At 40.1% G+C, this 21,177-nt stretch overlaps 1 protein-coding gene across 42 annotated transcripts in view; it reads right to left on the bottom strand.

Moving 5' to 3' along the window:
• Window positions 1-21,177, bottom strand: part of adgrl2a (adhesion G protein-coupled receptor L2a) — a 116,768-nt gene that overhangs the window by 47,133 nt on the left and 48,458 nt on the right. For all 42 annotated transcript variants that reach the window (XM_056377877.1, XM_056377909.1, XM_056377908.1 and 39 more), the window contains one exon: window positions 7,369-7,582. In XM_056377877.1, the coding sequence (XP_056233852.1) occupies window positions 7,369-7,582 (214 nt within the window). The remainder of the gene's footprint in view (window positions 1-7,368; window positions 7,583-21,177) is intronic.

The raw sequence follows: 21,177 nt of genomic DNA on the forward strand, positions 1-21,177 counted from the left end.
TGGATTTGATGTAAATCTCCTTTAAAAAGCACTCAGCTCCCCTCTGTCAGCAGTTGATGCTCTCTGCTGACGGAGGGAAGGGGTGCGATACAATGCCAACAAGGTGTAACTGATTGCATTCCTGATACCATGTATCCATATGCAATTTAACCTTTTCCATCGCCATCATAAAGCATATCAGAGGAATAATTGGACATGGAGATAATGTGCTAAATGAATAATAAATTGCCTTGAGTAAGAAAAATGCTACAAAATGTATTTTCACGAACAAATGTAGTATGTCTAAAGGGTCTTAAGACTGCAAGAACCATAAATCACTGTAATTCAAATTTGCTCTTCACTAATCCATTTCTCAGAAAAGTGATGCTCTGTACAGGAGATCAGCTTAAGCTTTGCTTAGGCGTGCTGCTCTTACCTGTGTAAATGAAAGCAGTTTATTTATATCTACCACACTAACTTTAATATAATTAACAAATGTACTGTATTTAGTGATGTAAACATATTGGCAGTGTCATTATTATATAGTTTGCTCACCAGAGAGCAATGACAACTTTTTTTTTCTTAAACTGTAAAATGTCCTCCTCACTACACATCTTGGTGGCAATTCTTCAAAAATTTAAAAAACAAAAAGAACCGAGATAAACATATATCTCTTGGATTGTTAAAACTATTAAACATCGATATTTTGGTATCGAAAATCCAGTTATCGATCAGGCAAAATCTCAGTGCCTGATCTACCGAGCCAAAGACTGCATCTGCAAACTGCCTGTACCCTCTAGTTCACAAGTACTGAAGTACTTTACAGCTTTGATTGCATACATCAATACTCCATGTTAAAACATAATTACAAATGCATTTGTCTTTACACTGCTTTTAAATTGAACCAGTGGGGAAAGTCATGGAGGTCTTTCATAACCATATTGCTGATGTGACATGTGCTGCTCATGTGACATGACCAGTTAAACTAAGGATAAGAGGCTCTTTGATTGCTAAATCCTAGATTGCTTTATCCCCACTGCTTAATTTTTCTATCCCCCAACACTCCACAGAGTTCAGGAAGCCTAAGCAGCCACTTCGAATTCAGGATATAAAAAATAGCAGCAGCGGAAAAAAACAATCGCTGTGTAACTAGAGGAGAAAGGCGACATGAGTGAGGGGAGCACATTACAGAAAAGGCACAATCTACTTCCTGGTGCTCCCAGTTTGAATTTCAATCAAATTAGCATCTCTTAAACTCAAAGTGACCCGTCTAGCTCCATTTCATCTGAAATGCTGATGAGGTTCATGGCACAATTATCAAGGCAGACATCTCTCTCAAGAGGCAAGCCTGTTGATAGCAGACAGGCCATTGAAAAATTAAATCATTTCCAGGGCCACAGAATGGCAGTAAAGGAAACAATCTGTTGCAAACAGGACACAAAACACACACACACACACACACACACACATTAGATGTATAATCACCTCCCAATATCAGTATACTCTGACCATTTTCTAAGGGGGTGGCCCAATAATGTTTCAGGAAATAGGTCGTTAGAAATTAACCATTAGCATCCTGCTTTCAACTTTCAGTCCAACCCAATATCCGGGTAGGACATCCCAGAAACTTGTAATTACTGTCATATGCTTGTGTTTATGCTATATTTACTGGAGCTGCCAATGGTTCTCAATGGGGGGGATTCCAGGCTTTTATAGAGTCAGGAGAAATGCTGTCTGACTCACATCCGTCCATCAACTATTGATTTTTAAACCAGCAAGGGTATATCGTCATGCCACCGAAGTCAATAGAAATACTATTGTGACATTCTGCAGGTTGAAATGTGACCTTTATAAGACAGCAAAATGCAATGGTAGCACACTCAAGCAAAAACCCAAAAGGTGCTCACGAATGACTTTAAAGCAATAATGATAATGTCTTGTGAATGGCAGAGTCACAGTGCAGACCTCAGTTCAGTTGAAAGTTTGAAAAGGGTGAATACTTAAGCAAACATATATCGTGCATTTTATACTTTTTATATTGTATGACACATTAATATTTACAAATGATGAGTTTTAGAGGATATCGTTTGAAGAATTTGAAGAATATTGAAGGAAAGATTGCATCTCACACATACAGTAACATTATTACAGTAATATTAAGATAAATATTGTCAAACAGGGGTAGGCAATCTTTTTTTCCCCATGGTAATTCTATATTTTATGGAAACTCAAACGAACGATAAAATAAAAAAAACAGACAGGAATGTCTGTTTTGGACTAATCCAGCCTAATAAATAGCTGCAAAACCAAAGTAGTTTCTCACATGGGTGCAACAATCATATTCAAATCCAGCTTCACCATGAATCAGTATTGGTTATTGATTTGCAACATTGCCCACAGCAGTCTAATGCATCCAAGGTAGAAATAATATGGCATAATCTCTTGACTGTTCACAGCAAATATAGTCACATCGACCAACCCTGTTATTACAGTAATATATCTTATTTATGCTGGTAAATCTATCAAAATCTGTTTCCACAGATTTTATGAGCAAAAAATGTTTTAGATTTTTTTTTTTTTTTTTTTTATCATTTGATTGTATAAGTGTCCATGAGCAGTTGTTTGCTTGATGAAGACCATTGTCGACTGTTCATACGCTTTACAATTTATCGTTAGAGTCTTGAGTAGACAGCAGTTTCATGGCTCATGAACTTGTGTGAAACGCCCAAGCTGAATCTGGATCTCTATGAAATCTTAATCTGCTGTGCTTTAAATAAACACTAAGACTGTGTGTACAGAGAGGAAGAACAAGGCAGTGTGCTGTCAGGCGGCAACAATGGATCTCCTCGGAGAGCCCTGCAAGCAGTCCTGTCACTGATATAAATAGTGTAAGCGGCATCATTTAGTCTCCAGAACTGCCTCTCTTTTATTGACAAGGAGTTGGAAAATATCGCTGGGTCATTTCAACATTACAGTACACCTGTTATCTCCCCGATTAACTGATTAAATATTTGTAAAAAATCTATTACATTCAAGCTGTTCAGATATAAAATTGAGCATGTTTAAATATTCAGTGGTGACTGGTAATGATTGTTTTAATTAATGACTAATAATGAAAATCAACTAAGTCTACCTCATAGCTGTCCTGTAATCCCACTGATGAATTTCACGTCCTCTGTTAGAGAGCCATCTGCATTGATCATTCTTGTCAACGATACGCTCCTTGGAAAACCCATGACCTGCACGCATGGCGGGACCCGTCCATGTTATGTTACAGCAATCAATGACTTTGTTATTGAATACTTACAATGAAGCTCATTAGTCAAAGAAAAATCAATAGGCGTAAGCCACTTATTCATATTGTATATCTAAATATCTTCTTTTTGTGAAAATGATTAGTCAAGACATGTCACTGTCATCTTTACTATTCCACAAGCTCCTGTGATAAGGACTGTTGGTCACATTTAAATCAATACAACTAAGCACCAGATGGTTAGTGCATGTGCAAGTAAATGTATTACAGAATAATATTGAAATATATTTAAATGACAGTGTTAATCTGGTAGATATTGTAAGTGTGGTGAGAATGAGTTGTGGTTGCAATCATTATCATTATCATCATTGCAGATGAGGAAATGCAATTATTAAAAACTAAAATCCTGAAAAGAAGAACATGAAAAATCACCCCGCTGAATATTATTATCAATGAATTAATTATTTCAAACTGTACTGCCATGCAGTTTCACATCTGCTGGGGAGGTGTCCACGTGAAAAATTCCTGTACAGATTATCACCCACTTGAGTCGACTAATTGCTTGCAGCTGAATGTTCTAATTGAGCCACAACAGTCCTGAGGCTATTTTCATAAAATCATTGTGCTCATGAATATAATATGCCAGCGCAGATATAAAAACAACTTGGAGTGCCAACAGGATCTATCAAACTCAGTGAAGCCTCAATCCAATTCTCCACACTTCAGGACCACATCAATTTCGGATGTTTAAAAGTGAACACAGTCTTCCACACAAGTGCTAATGTGATTTTTTCCCACACACTTAAATTAGTAGGCCGGGGTAATTATAGCAACAAATATTTTTGGCACTTCAATCCTTTATTGATGGAGACTGTACAGTAGGAAATACTAGTTTTTCCACAGACAGCGTGTGCGGAGGGCTGCCCCACATATGGAAACTTTCAGCAGGGTTTCAGCAGGAGCCACGACGCAGACCAGAGTTTTGACTTGTGGAGAAGTGATGAACTCAGATCTTGCAGCGATGAAACAAACACTGCATTCCAAATAGGCAAAAAAAAAAAAAAAAATCACCACATTTCTCGGATGACGATGATTATTTCTGGCAGCAGAGCTATTGTTTCATTACATTTGCTTCCTATTTTAGTCTATTCCTGTAAATAAATGGACAAGAGAAAAAAAAGAAATCACTAATTAGTCCCATATGCAATCTTGGGCGTTTGTCAAGCTGTCCTTGAATCTATTTTCATGACAGTGGACCGTTTTAAATTTCTGCTCTGATTATGCGAACACTGTTTTTATGATATCGACTATATAAGAATTAAACTGTGCATCTTGAAATCTAAGCTTCATTTTCTCTTATATAACAATATCTATCTCCTCTCACACATGGTGATACAGCTCACAAAAACGTGCGCACATAAAAGTTATTATCTATCTATTTGTACTTTATGTAAATACGTGCCCGTCACTCTTCTGCATCACTTGATCTCTCGGATTTCTTCATGCGGTATTTGATGTAAATTCTTGTGGGATTCTTTTTTGCGTGATTTTTTTGAACCCACACACCTGAGAGAGACCTCTTGTATCACAGGACTTTTTCATGGAGCACACATATTTCTCTCTTGTGCTCGGAGCACAATAGCTCAGCAGTGACATTGAAATGTTAAAAACACATTTAAAATAACATCTGAACTACGGCCTCTGGCACTCCCAGGATATGCACATGAGGAATGAACGCGAGTCCTCTACAGAGGCTGGTGGGGAGCATTTGGACGGGACTGTCTGGGATTTGTTGTCGGGCGGCTCCTGCTGGGTCGGTATTTGTGCTTCAGTGGACTGTTTTTGTACGAGCAAGGCTGAGGGCAGCGTAATACACAGGGTCACAAGCAGGGAGCAGGCAGGCTGCAGCCTTTCAAGACAGACAATGTGAGTCAGCTATCTGACTTCATCAAATAGGGCTTGACAATAAACCCCCTGAATACAAGGGCTCCACTGTTTTATTTCATTATTTTTTTATTTCCCAAGGCGACTTTCCAGAGTTGCTGACGGTCTCATACCGTCCAATATCTCTCTCTGTGGCACTCATATGTCATTCCATCCTGCGCACTTTGGCACGGATGGCATACCTATGTGACAACTGGTCTGTATAAGGTCTCATGTATACAGCGTTACCAGTGGAACCCTGCCGAGGTGCGTGTGTGCGAGCAAGAGCATGTACCTCCGTGGGTTTGCTTTCCACAATAAATCATTCGTCTTTGCACATGAGTGATAGCTACAGAGACAGTGGCTTTAAAAATGTGGGGCATCTCTGTGGTCAGTGATCAATCAGTGGGAGTTTAAGAGGTATGGGGCATCTCTAAGTCGGTCCTGCTATGTGCCTGTTCTTAATCTGACCAACTGGATTTACCAAAGGGCCGATACAGAAGAGCAGTATGCTGATGTTAAGGCAATGGTTGTGGAGGTATTCAGACTGAATAATGAATATAATCAGCATTACAGCAATATTAAAATAAAATAAAAAAAATGTCTCAAGTAAATGTACACAAATATCGGTAACAAAATCTACTTAAAGTGCTAACTGTGCAGAATTGTTTTATTGTATAATATCTTTAATGCTAAGAAACTAGTTATTATAGCAGTTAAATAAATGTAGTGTAATGTAAAATATATAATACTAACAATATTTTTCCCTGAATTGTGCTGTAGTGAAAGCAAATGAGTAGCAAACTGGAAATACTTGATTGAAGTATAAGTGCAAAAAAAACTTTATTTGTCTACAGCATTTGAGTAAATGTACTCAGTTATTTTCCACCACAGGGAAATGCTTCACATGAAGCACATTTTCCACTCAACTGTCAGATGTAGGTAATTATTGATTCTCCATCTGGAATCTAAATGTTTAATGTTTATTTAAAAAACACACACTAATTTTTTTTATGTTCTGAATTAGAAATGACAATACCTACGCCATATTCCTTCGCATCTAATCTACTAATCTATAGAAGCTAAAGTAGACTGCCAACAATCCTTTCAACATCAGCACAATACACAGACTTTTTATATCAATCAGAGCCAGAATCAGAGGGTAAGTTTGCGAGTCTGGCAAACTGCCATCAGTTTTTGCAGACCAAAGCTGAGAGAAAGGTGGCTGAGTTATAATCCTTTATGACCGGATTCATACCATATTAACTTATTAAATTAAAAATAATTAAAACTCTCTTACACGACACACATTTATTTTGTTGTTTTTTTTTCTCTATTACTTTATTACAAACACAGAGACACACACACACACACACACACACACACACACACGCACACACACGCACGCACACCAAATGGATTTTGCTGAGAGCAAGGGGCTCAGCTTCACTAATAAGGCCAAACAAAGCTAACAGTAATAGACTAATGTTAGCGCACTTAATCTAGATTGCACATTTGCAAGGCAATGTATTTAACAGAGTAAATTACAATAGACAGAAGAATTACCTCTCAGAAGCCAGATTATATCTGCAGTTAGTTAGTAATGTCAAATGAGGAGATCCTGAAAACAGCCTTTTGTTTGTGAAAATTTTGTTGATATGTTCATATTCTAAAATGTGAATTTGGCATCCATCGTGAGTTTATTAGTGCGCTCTCTGGCAGTTTTTTTTCCTTTCTTTTTTAAATCTGCTCTTTTCTGTTTATCAGCCCTGCTTCACCTCCCAAGTTATGATGGAGTTTCTAATTCTCTTTCGTTCAGGTTCAGCTGTCTCAGTATTGGTGCTAGCGTTAATGTCTTGTGGGTTATTGATGCTGACAGGCTACTGTTGCCTTTTTCTTTTTTTCACTGCACACTTACATTCAGTTTTGCTATTTTCGATAGGGTAAATCAATCTTACGGCAGCCCTGTTCTTCTCCTTGGAGGAAGATTTTACTCCAAAGGAGAGGGATGCAGGAGATTATTTTAAACATGGGAAAATGGATGGCAACAGGGGCACCAGACAAAATGAAATGGTTGACCCTGGTCCAGATCTGGTTGCTCAGGGCAACTATGCGCCAGTTACTGTTAGGCCCTGTCAATTATTTTATAAGGATCCTGTAACTGGCAGATACCTCATTTTTTGGTACTGCACAGAGATGTCTGTGGTTTTTACCTTTGTGACATGATCTTGTAGGCATCTGGAAGATAGCAGTTGATGTTCTCCATCTGGAAAGGGTCGGCGTCGCAGATCTTGTCGTCTGTTCGGCCATAGTTGGCACTTTCGATCATTATGACATCACTTCCTGGACAGCGCAGATCGATGGGGTAACCCTCACAAGACAGCTCCCTCCGTACTAAGCCGAACGGCAGGGCAGCTCGACTAAACCCTGAGGGAGAGGAGAGAGAGAGAGAGAAAGAGAAAGAAAGAGCTCTATCAGTGTAAATAGAAGAGAGATGTATAGTTCGGCTGACACAGAGAAAAATGGTAAGAAAGCCAGAAGACACAGGATATCACACCTGAATATGCTGGATATACACAAAAGCAGCTGTTTTGAGGATGTTCATTCTTTTTTCTTAATTAAGTGGCTATAACTGTTTAGCAAAATGAATCACACTGATATGTGGGCAGTGAATCCGAGCCTGAGATACATCAGTATATTGAGTTTAGATCTCAACTGCACCAGTGAGCTAATGATGTTAGTATGTCATCCCCCATGCCTGAACTGGTCCTTGAAAAAATCGATAATTGTCATTAAAGTCTAGTTTGTCGGGTAAAATGTCTGTAGCATTGTAACCCTTTGTGACCGTCTATGTACAGGAGGCACACTGATACAACCCTAATAACCAAATGTGACAGCTGATGTGATGGAAAAAAAATGCAACTCCCTCAGGAATTGATTTTGTCGTTCTTTTTTTTTTTTAATATTAAACAGTCGGCCCCCACTGGTATTTTTTTGCCATAGTGCTGTCCTGTGTTTCATTTCAATATGGGAACACGCTGTCATCGCAGAGTCTATCACACTAGAGACTTGTGGTTTATTTGCAACGCTCATTTTTCTATCCAAAATGAAAAAAAAAGTACAACAAGCATCTGTACAACATGAGCGCAATTTAATCCACTTTGCAGTGCTGACAATCGAACTGAGGCTATTGGGAGGCTGAAAAAAGAAAAGTTTGTGTGTGTGTGTGTGTGTGTGTGTGTGTGTGTGTGTGTGTGTGTGTGTGTGTGTGTGTGTGTGTGTGTCAGAGACGGTGAGGGGGTAGGAAAAATAGAAAAGAAATCAATACTGTGGCTTTGTGCTGTGCAAACGTGAACCACGCCAAAAGCCATACTCATCTACATACATGAACTGATATTTTTGGTTAGAGCAGCTTTTTGCAGCTATGTCAAGTATTAGAGGAGAATAGCATGAAGCTTAAAAAGATTGCCAGCTGCCCCTCTGCGGACTTTGACTGAACTACTGGCAGCACTGAATAATAACTACAGTCTCCCTGCAGCCATTGGTGACCCAGCCACCTCATTGAGCCATAAAATAACAGTGTTGTTATTGTTATTATGTTGTTAGTGTTTCCAAGCTTCTATTTTCCTAATGAGGTTTAGTCTACAGACACAGGAGAGAGAATAAAAAATGTCATTACAACTTCTCATGCACTTGTCTGGCAACTGGACAAGCCGGACTGATCCATATGTGCAGTTGTTTATAATTACAAAGCACTTTTTTTTTCTTTTCATGAGTCATCCTGTGAGATGTTCTTTGTGTGGCAGGAGTTTGCTTGAAGACACTGACTTCAGCTCTGCTAATTCGGCCTGGAATGGCTGAGTTCATTTTACCCTATTGGATGCTGCATCAGTTAACTACCAATATAATTATTGTTGTCTGATTGAATGCTACGCTACAATGGTAGGGAATTAGCATTCTGTATTGTGCCCTGCACCAGGAAATGCTACTGTGGTATTTTACAAAGGAAGATAAATGTCAGTTTGTATTGCCTGATCTTCTGTTTGTGCACCAATCAGGTGAAACTCCTGCTTCTGAATGTGCTCAGTGAAGAGCTCAGAGTAAACAAAGGATATAACTGTATGGGGGAAGGTAGCTGCCCTGGCCTATCTACTCTCTATAAGACTTTATTTGTTTAAGACCATACAATCATAAGGGAAGGATCTTTTTTCCTCTACTTGCTCTATTTGACAGCAAACTTTCTCATGTGACCAATAGTCATGAAAAAGTAAAGGCTTTCAAATATGATAGGTTTCAGCCATATTTCATTTTTGCAGCTCTTTTCTCTCTGGAGTCAAAAAGAAACGCTTAAGGTGATAAACAATTTATCAGAGACGTTGGTTTGAGAGAAAAAGCCCAAGTGGAAAAAATGAAAACACGGCATGTTAGGAACAGGACTTGACAGCCAATCTTTAGTTCATGTCAATGCACTCCAGCAGAGTTCCATCAAAAATCAGCTATACCATGTGTAGTAACTGTAAGAACCTATGTAAAACATCAGTCACTGCCACATTATAATTTCTATACTCAAACCTTGACTGGGAAATGGCAGCTGTATAATGGAGACACGTCTGTTCTCGCCAGTTGTCTCATCAAAAGGAAAAAGCCTTTCAGATTGGCCATACATGGTGGAAATGAGATATTTAAAAGCTTTTTAAAACATACAGTATAAGTGTAAGAATTGAACAGGATACAGATCAATGCAACCACATGAGGAGAAGAAACTGGCCTGAATGACACCAATCAAGAGCTGTTTTATGTCATACAGAATGTCATCTAATAATCCAATATATATATATATATATATATATATATAAATATAAAAGATTATATACAGTATATCATCAACACTTAATACATTTCTTTCTGTTAACTTGCTGAGAATGGACTGAACCCTAGTTTGTCTTACTATAGAGGGGACATATAGACTTCACATGGATCAACTGGTCAGCAGTTACATATGGCTGGGTGGGATACATTAGGCTGCACTGGCCTACTTTGTGGCTGGAAGTGATCTAGTTCTTTGGCCATGTGCAAGACTTCTGAGTTTGATCTCCATATCCGCAGCCAAACCCACTGATGCTCTGTGTCCCAGGAACACTGTTAAAACACTTAAACCGCTCTGTAGAGCCTTTACAATCTCAGCTTCTGGTTTTATGATTTAGAACTGATGCAGTCTCTCTGCTTAAGTAGGAAAACAGAGGCTGGAGCAATGAGGAGATAAATGTGTGCTCGAGAATACCGTTATGACTCCTACTGAAAAACACTAGCAACTTTTCAACCATACTGATGACAACTGCAATAATGGTACATTTTTGTGTTCAAATGTCTGGAAATCAAACAAAAATGCAGTCCTCTAAGCGCATTTTATTCGCCAGCTGGGTTTGTGCATCATGAACCAAAAGCATGGTTGTAAACAACCTCCGAAAGCCTCTCTCTATTGATTGGGCCTGAGGCTGAACTACTTTCTCACCCTGGTGTGGGATGGTATTTTTGGTACATGGGGAGATGAGTGACACGTACAAATCAATACGGGGACACCCAGTAGTCCGGCAAACAAATTTCAATGCAGTACATGAGATGTGTGGTCTCTATTTTAATGTTCACGATAAAGTCATTCATTTTCTGATGGGTTCTCTCATGTCCAGTAAAATTCAGCGAACGTGATCGTGGTTCAATTTAGACTGAAATTCTCCGCTTGAAAATATAAATTTCACACTATGATGTGTGTGATCCTGCAAAAAATAACCTTGAACTGCAATGTTGATATACAGAAATATCCATTGGTGAAAACGTGTGAAGAAAAATACACACAGATACAGTGACATATCAAAATCTGCCCCTCATATACTTGTTTTGTGTAAGTTTTTCTGTATGGTATAATGGAGGGTTTACTTCAAACAAATCCTCCTTCTCCCATTTCATACAGATAATATGGAGACACCAAAACACCATCGATCATGCTCTGGCATGACAATACACTGCAATTACAAGAGAATAATACGATCACAGTGAATCTAACATAAACAAAATCCAATGCTTACTGTCTCACTTAACCAAATAATTATTCAAATGAGCCAGAAAGGTAATCATTATTTTGCTCATGGGGTCATTAGCATAATTATTCAGGGAATGCATGATATGAAAATTATTTACTCTCCATATGGTAATAGTAAACCAAGTTAAGAATATGTAGTGGATGTTAAAATATTGACTTTCCTTCTCTCCCTTTACTTTGAGCTCTTTCTTCTGAAATCACATCTTGAATTAGCTCAACAGTTTACTGGAGCAGCTGAAAGCACCTGTTGCTATATTGTGTTTCAAGGGCCTTTGTACCTCTGAGCTTTCTGTGATTGGGAATAGGCTGCTGAGCTAACAAAATGGCGCCACGCATTGCGCTCACCGTTGGTGCATAGGTGCAAAAACAGAGCCGCATGACTGCAGCTGAGAGGGATTTTTTGTTGTGTTTGTTTCCAGGTTGTCACACAGACACTGCTCATACTCAAAGGGGAAATTCAGCCCTGTCCTCTTCACAGGTAGCACACGCTTCACACACCTCCTCAAAGTATGAGATGTTATTTTACTAGCTTTGATGTACTTTCACTCTGTGATAGTGCATCCAAACCTTGGAAAGAGATGCCTATCACACAACAAAGGGGAGGCGGTTTACATTCTCTGCACTAATTAAACGGCATGACAGTGAAGGATCAAGGAACAGTCAGCTAGAATTCCCGCCTTGCAGTTGAATGCCTCCGCCAACGAGTCATGTTTCAGTTTACATCCACTGTCCACACACATATACTGTATTTAGTATATGCGGGGGAGACCTGGAACAGCTGTTGAATGTTATAGTGAATAGAATAACAGTAATACCTAAAGGTAATGGTGTAGCCATGACAATAAACAATGCTTCAAATATAGATGCAAAGAAACTACAAATTCTAAACCATTGATGCTTCACACACATCTTCAACCCAGCAGCACAGAAGATCTATAGAATCACAACAAGGTGGGCACCCATTCGTGTGACCAACGAACGTCCAACCAAATGTGAAATATGGTCACAATCTCCCCTTATGTTAGAGTTACAGCATTAAATGATGGTCAGACGTGTCACAGTGAAGTTGACCTTTGACCTTGGGAATATAAAATGTCATCACTTGATCATTTTATCCTATTAAACATTTGTGTTCAATTTTGTCATAATCAGTGTACGGCGTACATGTTTTGTGAGGTCACAATGAACTTGACCTTTGACATTTGACCACCAAATCGTAATCAGTTCATCCTTGAGTACAAGTGAACATTTGTGCCAGATTTGCAGAAATTCCCTCAAAGTGTTCCTGGGATATCGCTGTCATGAGAGTGGGACGGACAGACGCACAACCTGAAAACATAATGCCTCCGGCCACAGCTGTCGTCGCCAAAATATTATGTGGAAAGCTCAATCCTGTGACCATGGCAACATGGTGCAGGAGAGACATTACTGGCCAGATCCTTATCATGGCCTTGTTGACACTCTAGCTAATCAGCCATTCTGGTCACCCACCCACCCCCACCACCACCACCACCACGAGAAAAAGCATTTCAATTCCTCTTCATCAGCTATGTGGCAAGCATTGAGCTGAGCAGTGATCAGTGCCATTGTACAAAGGCAAAGCATTCCGTTGGGGCTCTTATCTTTCTTTCGACAGACTGAAATCAGACTGTAAGCCTTGAAAATGCTGTATATTTTACAACCAACAAGCATAGATTAAAATTTGAATCATTTTATGTTTTGCCCACTAAATAAAATATATGATCACTCAACCTTTTGACATGTGCCTATTGTACGTGTTGTTATCACATGCTAGTAATTGATTTTGATTGGTGCACAGGACATCTATTTCCATGGGTTATAGCACTTTATTACACCAGTGAGGAAGCTCTATTTAAAGCTTGCCAGACTGGCATTTACTACCATGTGTATCCTTTGTGATGACATCAGGCCAATACAGAATCCGCAGCTGAAGAACTGTGAGAAATGTAAAGGGGACCCATTATGTACCGTCTCCTTGGTGCTGTAATGTTTTAATTCAGTTTTTTTTTTTTTTTTTTTTTCACAGATGAGCCAAATCAATTGGAAAGTGACCATCTGGTTGGATATGATTGTCACTGAAGCAGAGGTAATAAACAAGATGTCTTCCTATTTCACAGAAACGAGGAGTCATTACGATCTTCAGCCATGTAGGGACAGTCCACCATGTAGTCCCATGAAGCCAGACTTTACCATGATCAATCAAAGGGATAGTGATATGAAGGGCATAAGGAACATGTAAAGTATTCACAGCTAAAATCCAGCTTATGAAACAGCCATACATTAAAATAAGGGCAACAAAGCAAACTCAAATCATTCCACTATTGCCTAGCACTGATTATGCAGCATAACTGACAGAAGAACTATTCTGCTTTTCATCAGGGCTATCTCGCATCCAGTAACTGGTTTTCATATTAAAATGACCCTTGAGTTACACATGCTTCCAGAGTTAGTCCAGGGGAAAAGCAGAGGCTGATCAAAAGGCCTATTCAGCCACTCACTCTGCCATCATTGTGGCCAGAGCACAAAAGAGGTCTCCAGATTATTTTGATGTGAAACCAGATAATTTTTCTGTCGAGAGCCAATGAGAAGTGTGACGGGGACGCTCCTGACGCTTGTCATCTACCGTTACCGCAGTCCTTTGATTTTCCTCGCTGTTCTGATGGGAGCTAAACAGCTGCTTGTAAATGAGCTAGCATCTCTGCTCGGCGCAGCCATTATTCTGCACTCCTGAGCCGACAAGGTCGCTTGCTGGGGGGATTTGGGGTGAAAGAAAAGTGTGGCCTATAGCATTAGCTTGGAGACACAGGAAACACAGCTTGAGTCCTCCAGGTTCTGCCACCCCACCCCTTCCCCCCTCCTCCCTACAGTACAAGCAAAGGAAGTCTGTGAAGGAAAAGAAACCTTTAAGTCAAGACTCTTCCCACAGTGCTGATTCTATAATCCAGAGATATCCTTTACAACAGCATGTATTCTTAAGAAGTCAGGTCCACACAGGGGAGAAGAAAGAAAATATTGCATATATCCTGCAAACAGCAGGATATGAGGTAGACTGCTGACTCTGTGTGGCCATTGTAAAAAAGAATTACACCACTGGTTTGACAGATTTTAACGTTCCTCTGAATTTCTTAACATTAACTTTAACTCAAGACTGTTTTTCTATTTTTTTTCCCACTTCGTGTGTTGAAAGCTGATGTCATTTTTGGGCATGGCTAACAGCAAAAGACAGTTACTTATGCAGGGTTTTTTCTGCTCTGTAATTCAGCCCATAACATCTGTGGATTATTAAACTCTCTGACAACTGATGTTGAAACTATGACTTATGTGGCACAAAATACATAGACACAACATCTTAGCTCATATATATATCACAGATCATCAGTGAGTCATTCTGTAGGAGAAAAAGCATAGATTTTTTTCTGTTCTTATTTCATCCATCCATCAGCAAGATGTGCAGTGCCATAAAGAAAAAAAAAGAGATTTGCACATATCCATAGGGGTCTTGCTTAAAAATAATTTAATATAAAAGTACAAAAAATTTGAACCCATTTTAAAAGAAAATAGGAAATATACAAATAAAGTAAATCCCATATCACTTCATGCAGTGTCAAAATATGTTGAATACTGGTTAATGTTAAGTCTTTGAAATGTACTTGCGCGGAGAGAGGGAGACAGGAACAGAGAAAGATATTGGGAGAGGAAGAAGAAGAGGCAAAGAGCAGCAGGGGAACGAGCATTCCAACCTCATTTGTATTCTCCACCATCCAATTCACTCCAGTTCATTTACATCTCTGCTACTTCCATAGCAACAGCAGGGGGGCTATCAGGAGCATCTTTGATATAGGTACATGACTCTGAAAAAGATCTTGTCATTTCTCTCTGAATAGATGCCATGAAAAAAAGACTGCAATTTTTTCCTCCCTATCCTTTTGGTGTTAAAGTGGGCTTCTTTAAACAGAAATTCACCCTGTCAGAGACTTTTTTTTACAATTATTCTTTTCCTCATCTCTTACCATCACTTGTAGACACATAAGCCTGCACAGGAAATGCTATCATTGCCCTGAAAAGAAATCTGATCCTGTAGTTTAGCACTCGATGACTTTACTGTGTTCAGACAAAATACGGACACTTGGAAAGACTGGTAGCCAAGAAGGGTTTTTTTTCTAGGCCTCAAGGCATCAAGTGTTGACGGCAGACAAAATGAAAATGCAGTCCACCGGCAGGAAAACAGAGCCTCATCAGATTCCATGTTCTCTTGTATGTAAATCAACCTTTAGGCCTAATTAAGCTCTATGGGGCTCATCAAGGTCATAAATCCCCTTTTTTCATAATGCATTATTGACTTCACATCATCTGCACATGTCGGCTGACTGCACTCGCACAAGCACACAATGTCATCTCACTGTCTAATATCGGATAGCCCTGGGGCCAGGCGCTGTGTGTGTGTGTGTGTGTGTGTGTGTGTGTGTGTGTGTGTGTGTGTGTGTGTGTGTGTGTGTGTGTGTGTGTGTGTGTGTGTGTGTGTAATTGTGTGTGTGCGAAAGAGAAGGGGAAGTGCTTTTTAGGTCACACAAAAAAGCAAGGACATCTTGTGGTAATGAAATGACTGCAATGGCCATCAAAGAGTAAATTTTTTCTCATGGTCCTTAACAGATGGTCACTGGAAAATGTGAGCCTTATAATACATTTAAGATTGTCAAAGATAGATTTTATCACAATAACGTAGAGATACTTTAAAAATCTCAGAAGTAAATGTCCCTCAGACCTTGACTAAATTCAGAAATTAATGATTTGGTCAGTGGTGTGTGAATTGCAATTTAACCTTACATTTTAAATTGTGCAAATTTAAAGTGAACTGACTTAAAATGTGGTTTGTTTGATTAGGAGTGGATTGATCCCACGAGTCATTCCCAAAGAGAATTGATATAGGGCAGTCCCTGCTAAGAGTCATGGTGCCTTAAAGCGACAGCAAGCTCTTTGGTCCTCCTTACTCAGCCTTATCAGTGACGATATTAAATGATTCAGACTTTAAATGTGATAAGGATGTGGGTCATATTTTTTTTGCAAAAGACCTCTTAGACTAGATTTGCTATGTGTTTGTCAGCACTTCCTCCGGACTATATCATTTCCACAGTTTCCATTACAAATGATGAAAAAAAAAAAAAAACATGGGATACATTGGGTAGCCCAGACTTGCTTCTCTGCTCCAATGAAGCATTTGATGCTCTGCGATTCAATAAGGAAGCATTTCCCAATGGGTCACCAGTGGCAGTACACACAAATGAGAAAGGTCCATCTGCTTGGTTTGCATTCCCAAAGTGCACTTCTTCAAGCAGACCACAGCAGTGGTTCCTCTTCCCGAGACTCGGCTCTCTTGTGCATGCATTTGTGCCACATTATTCAGCTAGCGCTTCAACTGACCCCCACCTGGCATTTAAATTCCCTGACCAACCGGGTAGTCATGCCCTGATGACACGACTCCTGCTCCAACTGAATTCTTTATGCAGCTCTTATTCAAACTAGACCACAGACCTGCCGCCCTCTAGGTTAGGTGAATTGTTATGTGACGCAGTGCTATTTTACTCAGATGCACTGGCCTCCTAGGCTTTTGTCTCCCGTTTGGATTTACTCAAGGTTACCTAAACGTTCTGCACACCTACTGAGTGCTTATCTGACAAATGTAACACGAGGGAAACAATAGTATAATTAATTTACTCATTTTGATTTTTTTTTTTCCAAAGCAAAGGACTGGTGTCTTTAGATTTCCTGTGGTTCAAGGAGTCCATCTCAAAACACACAGAAAGCTGGCCAAGCTAAAATTGAATTTTACTCTTGTTTCAATTTATCAAGGATTTATTGGCTGCTATTCATTATAATCCAGAGGCTGAATATTATCTTGATGACCTCCAGTCTCATATGTATTTTTTCCCTCCAGTGAACTGATTGTTATAACATTCAAAAGAGACCCCCCCCACCCCACCCCCCCAACATTTTTTATTAGAAACTTTCAGATTTGGATTAACCTCATTTGAATCAAGTCCGCAGACAAAGCCCGCTTCCTAACATTCTCACTTCTCCATCTGTTTCCAACCCTCACTCTGTCTCAGCAGGGGCACTTTGAAGTTCTCATTTAAGGATTTATCAGATGTCTCTCATGCTTATCTGCCTTAATTATTGCTTGTTGACTATTTAAAAATAATTTGGGGAACATGTGTAGGGGGGTATGTGTGTGATGGAAATTAGGGTACTAGAGCAACTATTAAGCACAAGGCAACGGTCCAGCGGAGCTGAGTCAGTATTATGAAAGACACACACTTATACTAAGAGGGGTTGATTCAAAATGACTCGCTTCATTTCATATTGATTTGTAGCGTTTTCACAGGGGAAATCTGTCTTCGATGACTATTTTCTTCAGCCCATCATTTATTTTAGAGTGGGGCTTAAGAGCAGAGGCCCAAACCCTTGACACACAGACGCACTCAGGGTCATTATGACTCACGAGGTCAAAAGTTGAGTCGCATGGGGTCAAGTTGTAGTGTAATCTACCAGGGCACAAATGGCCTGAGCTGACGTGTTATGTTTGACTGCAAGTAAACCCACACATGCTGACTCTATATGACGACCTACAAAAACGGGTCAATGGGCTAAAACAACTTTGTTATTGACTGACCACATATTTTAGCGACCTGTCGTTGGTCAAGCAGGTTTTAGACAAGCTTCGCTATAAAGAAAACTTTGAACAAAAGGGGGAAATACTGGATGTACCAGCGAAACTCGAAGTTAACAAGCTTCATAAATGGGCACTCAGAGTTCCTTCAAAGGGCCCTGGTTCTAAATCCTTTATATTTATGGGCGTAGTTTCACCACCCCTCGTTTACAGGAGCCTCTTCAGGATTTATAGCTGCTCTAAATCAGGACTGAAAGCAAGAGGACAAAGAGGATTCCGCTAAGGGCAAGCAGGAATATCTTGCATCTGACTCTTGAGCGTGAACTGCAAAGTCTGTGAAATCATAAGCCTTTGGATATATTATGTTCTCTTTGCAGAATCTGTCATTACATGTTCTGCAATCAGTTTTCATTGCATGGCATCCAAACCATAACCACACTTCCCTGTGCTTCAGTGAACATGCCTTTCAACATCGCCCACACAATGAAAATGTGATTACATACCCCTCGAACACCTGGAGATTGTTGTTGTTTACATTAGTTGTTTCAGCTGACATGGAATGGAAAACTCACAGGCAGGAGTCAATGGTATCATAAATGGTAGTTCTCATAAGACCACTTCAGTGCATTCATTTGTAAGTTGCTCTTGTTGCTCAAATCAGAGAACTAAATTGCTCATACTGATAAATACATGTAATTCACTGTATGACGCAAAACTGCGCAGCACGCACAGTAACAGCTCATTCACAACAGTCTCTAACTCACAGGAAAGGCTGGGGTCTATGTAGACAGAACTTGAATATTGCTACGCTGCACTCCATGTGACCCGCACACTGCAGTCTAATCACCTTAAAATTCCACGGTATTACAGTAGCAAACAGGAAACCGAGCTACATTTGCCCTTTGACCGGCTGAGCTGGTTCATTTGTCTGGCGCAAGGTGTACATGCTGGTTCCTGTTTGAAATACCATCTACACTGGATAATCAAAAACATTCTCCTCATCCGCCCTTCCAGACAGCACTTCATCAGCAGTCCTTGCGTGAGGTCTGGCTACAGTCCTTGATGTCCACTACACAGGCTCTAGCAGCATAAAAATATTAAAGAGCTAAAGAGCCTGTGCTATTTCTGTTATCACACGGGTAGCTTTAAGTATTTTCTAAATACATACACATGCCCTTTTCACTATATATATACCAGACCTTTAAAATCAAATCCTGCAGCCAACCTGGGTCAAAGCCACTTTTTCATTTTACCACCACTACTAACAAATATAAAACAAAGAAGAGAACCAAAACACAACTCTTATAATGGAGGCATATCTCTGACAAATTGAAGCCTGCTTATACAAAGATGCCCACATACTGCTAGTCACATCTGCCACAGTCAGATCAGAGACAACCAACAATAGCAGACAACAATAAATGCTCCATGAATAATGGGTCTTTGGTTATAGGCTACTGCGCTGGAGATTGATAAGTCGCATTTGTTTTCCCGTGTTTGGGATTCAGAGAGGAGACTCTATGGGTTATCAGAACATGTTTTGTAGATTGTCTGGGATATACTTGTTAGAGACCCACACGATACGACAAGGCCAAGAACAAAGTGAGACAAAGCATGACGGTAAAATATGAGTCAGATAGGGACATGTGGGTAGATGACTAATCTATGGTGCCCTGAGATCCCACCCAGCCAGAGCCTCGTGGGACCCGTGTGAATGCCCATTATCCACAAAGATCAGCACCGAGAATGATGGGAAAAGGTAGGTTTCACACTAAGTCTGAGGCTCTGTCACGCTGAACCACTCTCCTAGACAAGTCTGAAACCCAATTAAGGGCAATGTTAGAGGTTGAGCCACATGTCGAGAAACACAGGCCTGCTGTTTTGCGCAAGCGGTCCACAAGACACATGACTTAATTCGACAAACAGCTACATGCTGGCAAGAAGAAAAACTTTGCTTGGGTTTAGGAAAAACATACAGCTTAGAAAACCTTAAAATAAGTCAGAAGTTAAAGGATAAATAGCCTCAATAAAATACAATTTAGTGTCCCTGCCATGACTGACACATAGAGGAGAGCGACTAGAGTTGAAACAAGGCATTGTGTCGCCTGTCTGAACTGCCGCATCCGTGTCACGGCTGAGATCTCGGCGTGAGTTATGAATGGCGACAGCAAACAACAAACTAATGATGCTTCCCAAGGTTATCTCGGCATAAATAACCATTAAGAAGAATGCTGATGCAGCAGCCCAAACCCACAGACACCAGCACAGGCCACTGGAATGGCATTAAAAACCTTTGGCAAGGGCAGCGAGTTAATAATTATGAGTTTCAAACATTTTAGGTTAGTGGAACACCTTTTAGCTGCCTCAGTAGCCAGGTGAACGAAGGGTTCCGTGTTTGGTTGGGAGGGAGAAGGGTGGCAAGATGTCAGTGCTCCGCCATGCTCCTGCATGACAAACACCAACCTGGAGCCAGCTGTGACAAAGCCCTAATCCAGAAAATCCCTCCTTCCTTTGCTGAAAATCCTAATGAGGATTTGAAGTGCTCAGCAGGGAGGAGACCCAGGGGCTGTGGTTACACCTTGCCACTGCTTGCTCTCCCAGTCATTGTCTCCTTATCTCCTTATTGGCCAAGCCTGGCCGACGATGAAAGAGACATGACAGCATGGTGGGCCTTCGTACACAGGCCCCACGCCTGCCTGGCTCCACGGGAAGCCAGATTCCGCAGTCTGCTGCAAACAACCACGATGACATCAAGCAGGAGGTGGAAAGAAAAAACCAACAGAAGTTGTTTACTAAAGACACATGAGACAAAGGAAAAATTCACCCCTTTAGCCTTAACTGGTCTGGTGCTGTTTCCAGTATGAGGTAAATTGGAAGCAGTAAAACTTAATAGGCAAATAACAACTTCATAAAATAATTACCTAAGAAATTATTTGGTTTTGTTAAAACAAATTAGCTATGGGCCAGCCTTTTCAAAGTACGTTAAATACCAAATTAAGTGGTCAGGGAATGGGAGTGTGGCGACGCAGTGGGGTACTATTCTTTTTCCATGGACACAAGTCTGGCACAAATTAGTACTTCAAAAGAACAGGCCTACTGCCCATGGTTCCACAAATGCTTACTTGACAGACAGTATTTTGAGTTTTCTTTTTTAAGATTAAATGCACAAGCGAAGCTAGTGAGAAAGAAGGCCCTGGTGGAGAGAATGAAAAGCAGATTATCAGTAAACACAGACGCACT

The sequence above is a fragment of the Seriola aureovittata genome, chromosome 6 (assembly GCF_021018895.1).
Source record: "Seriola aureovittata isolate HTS-2021-v1 ecotype China chromosome 6, ASM2101889v1, whole genome shotgun sequence".
NCBI lineage: Eukaryota > Metazoa > Chordata > Actinopteri > Carangiformes > Carangidae > Seriola > Seriola aureovittata.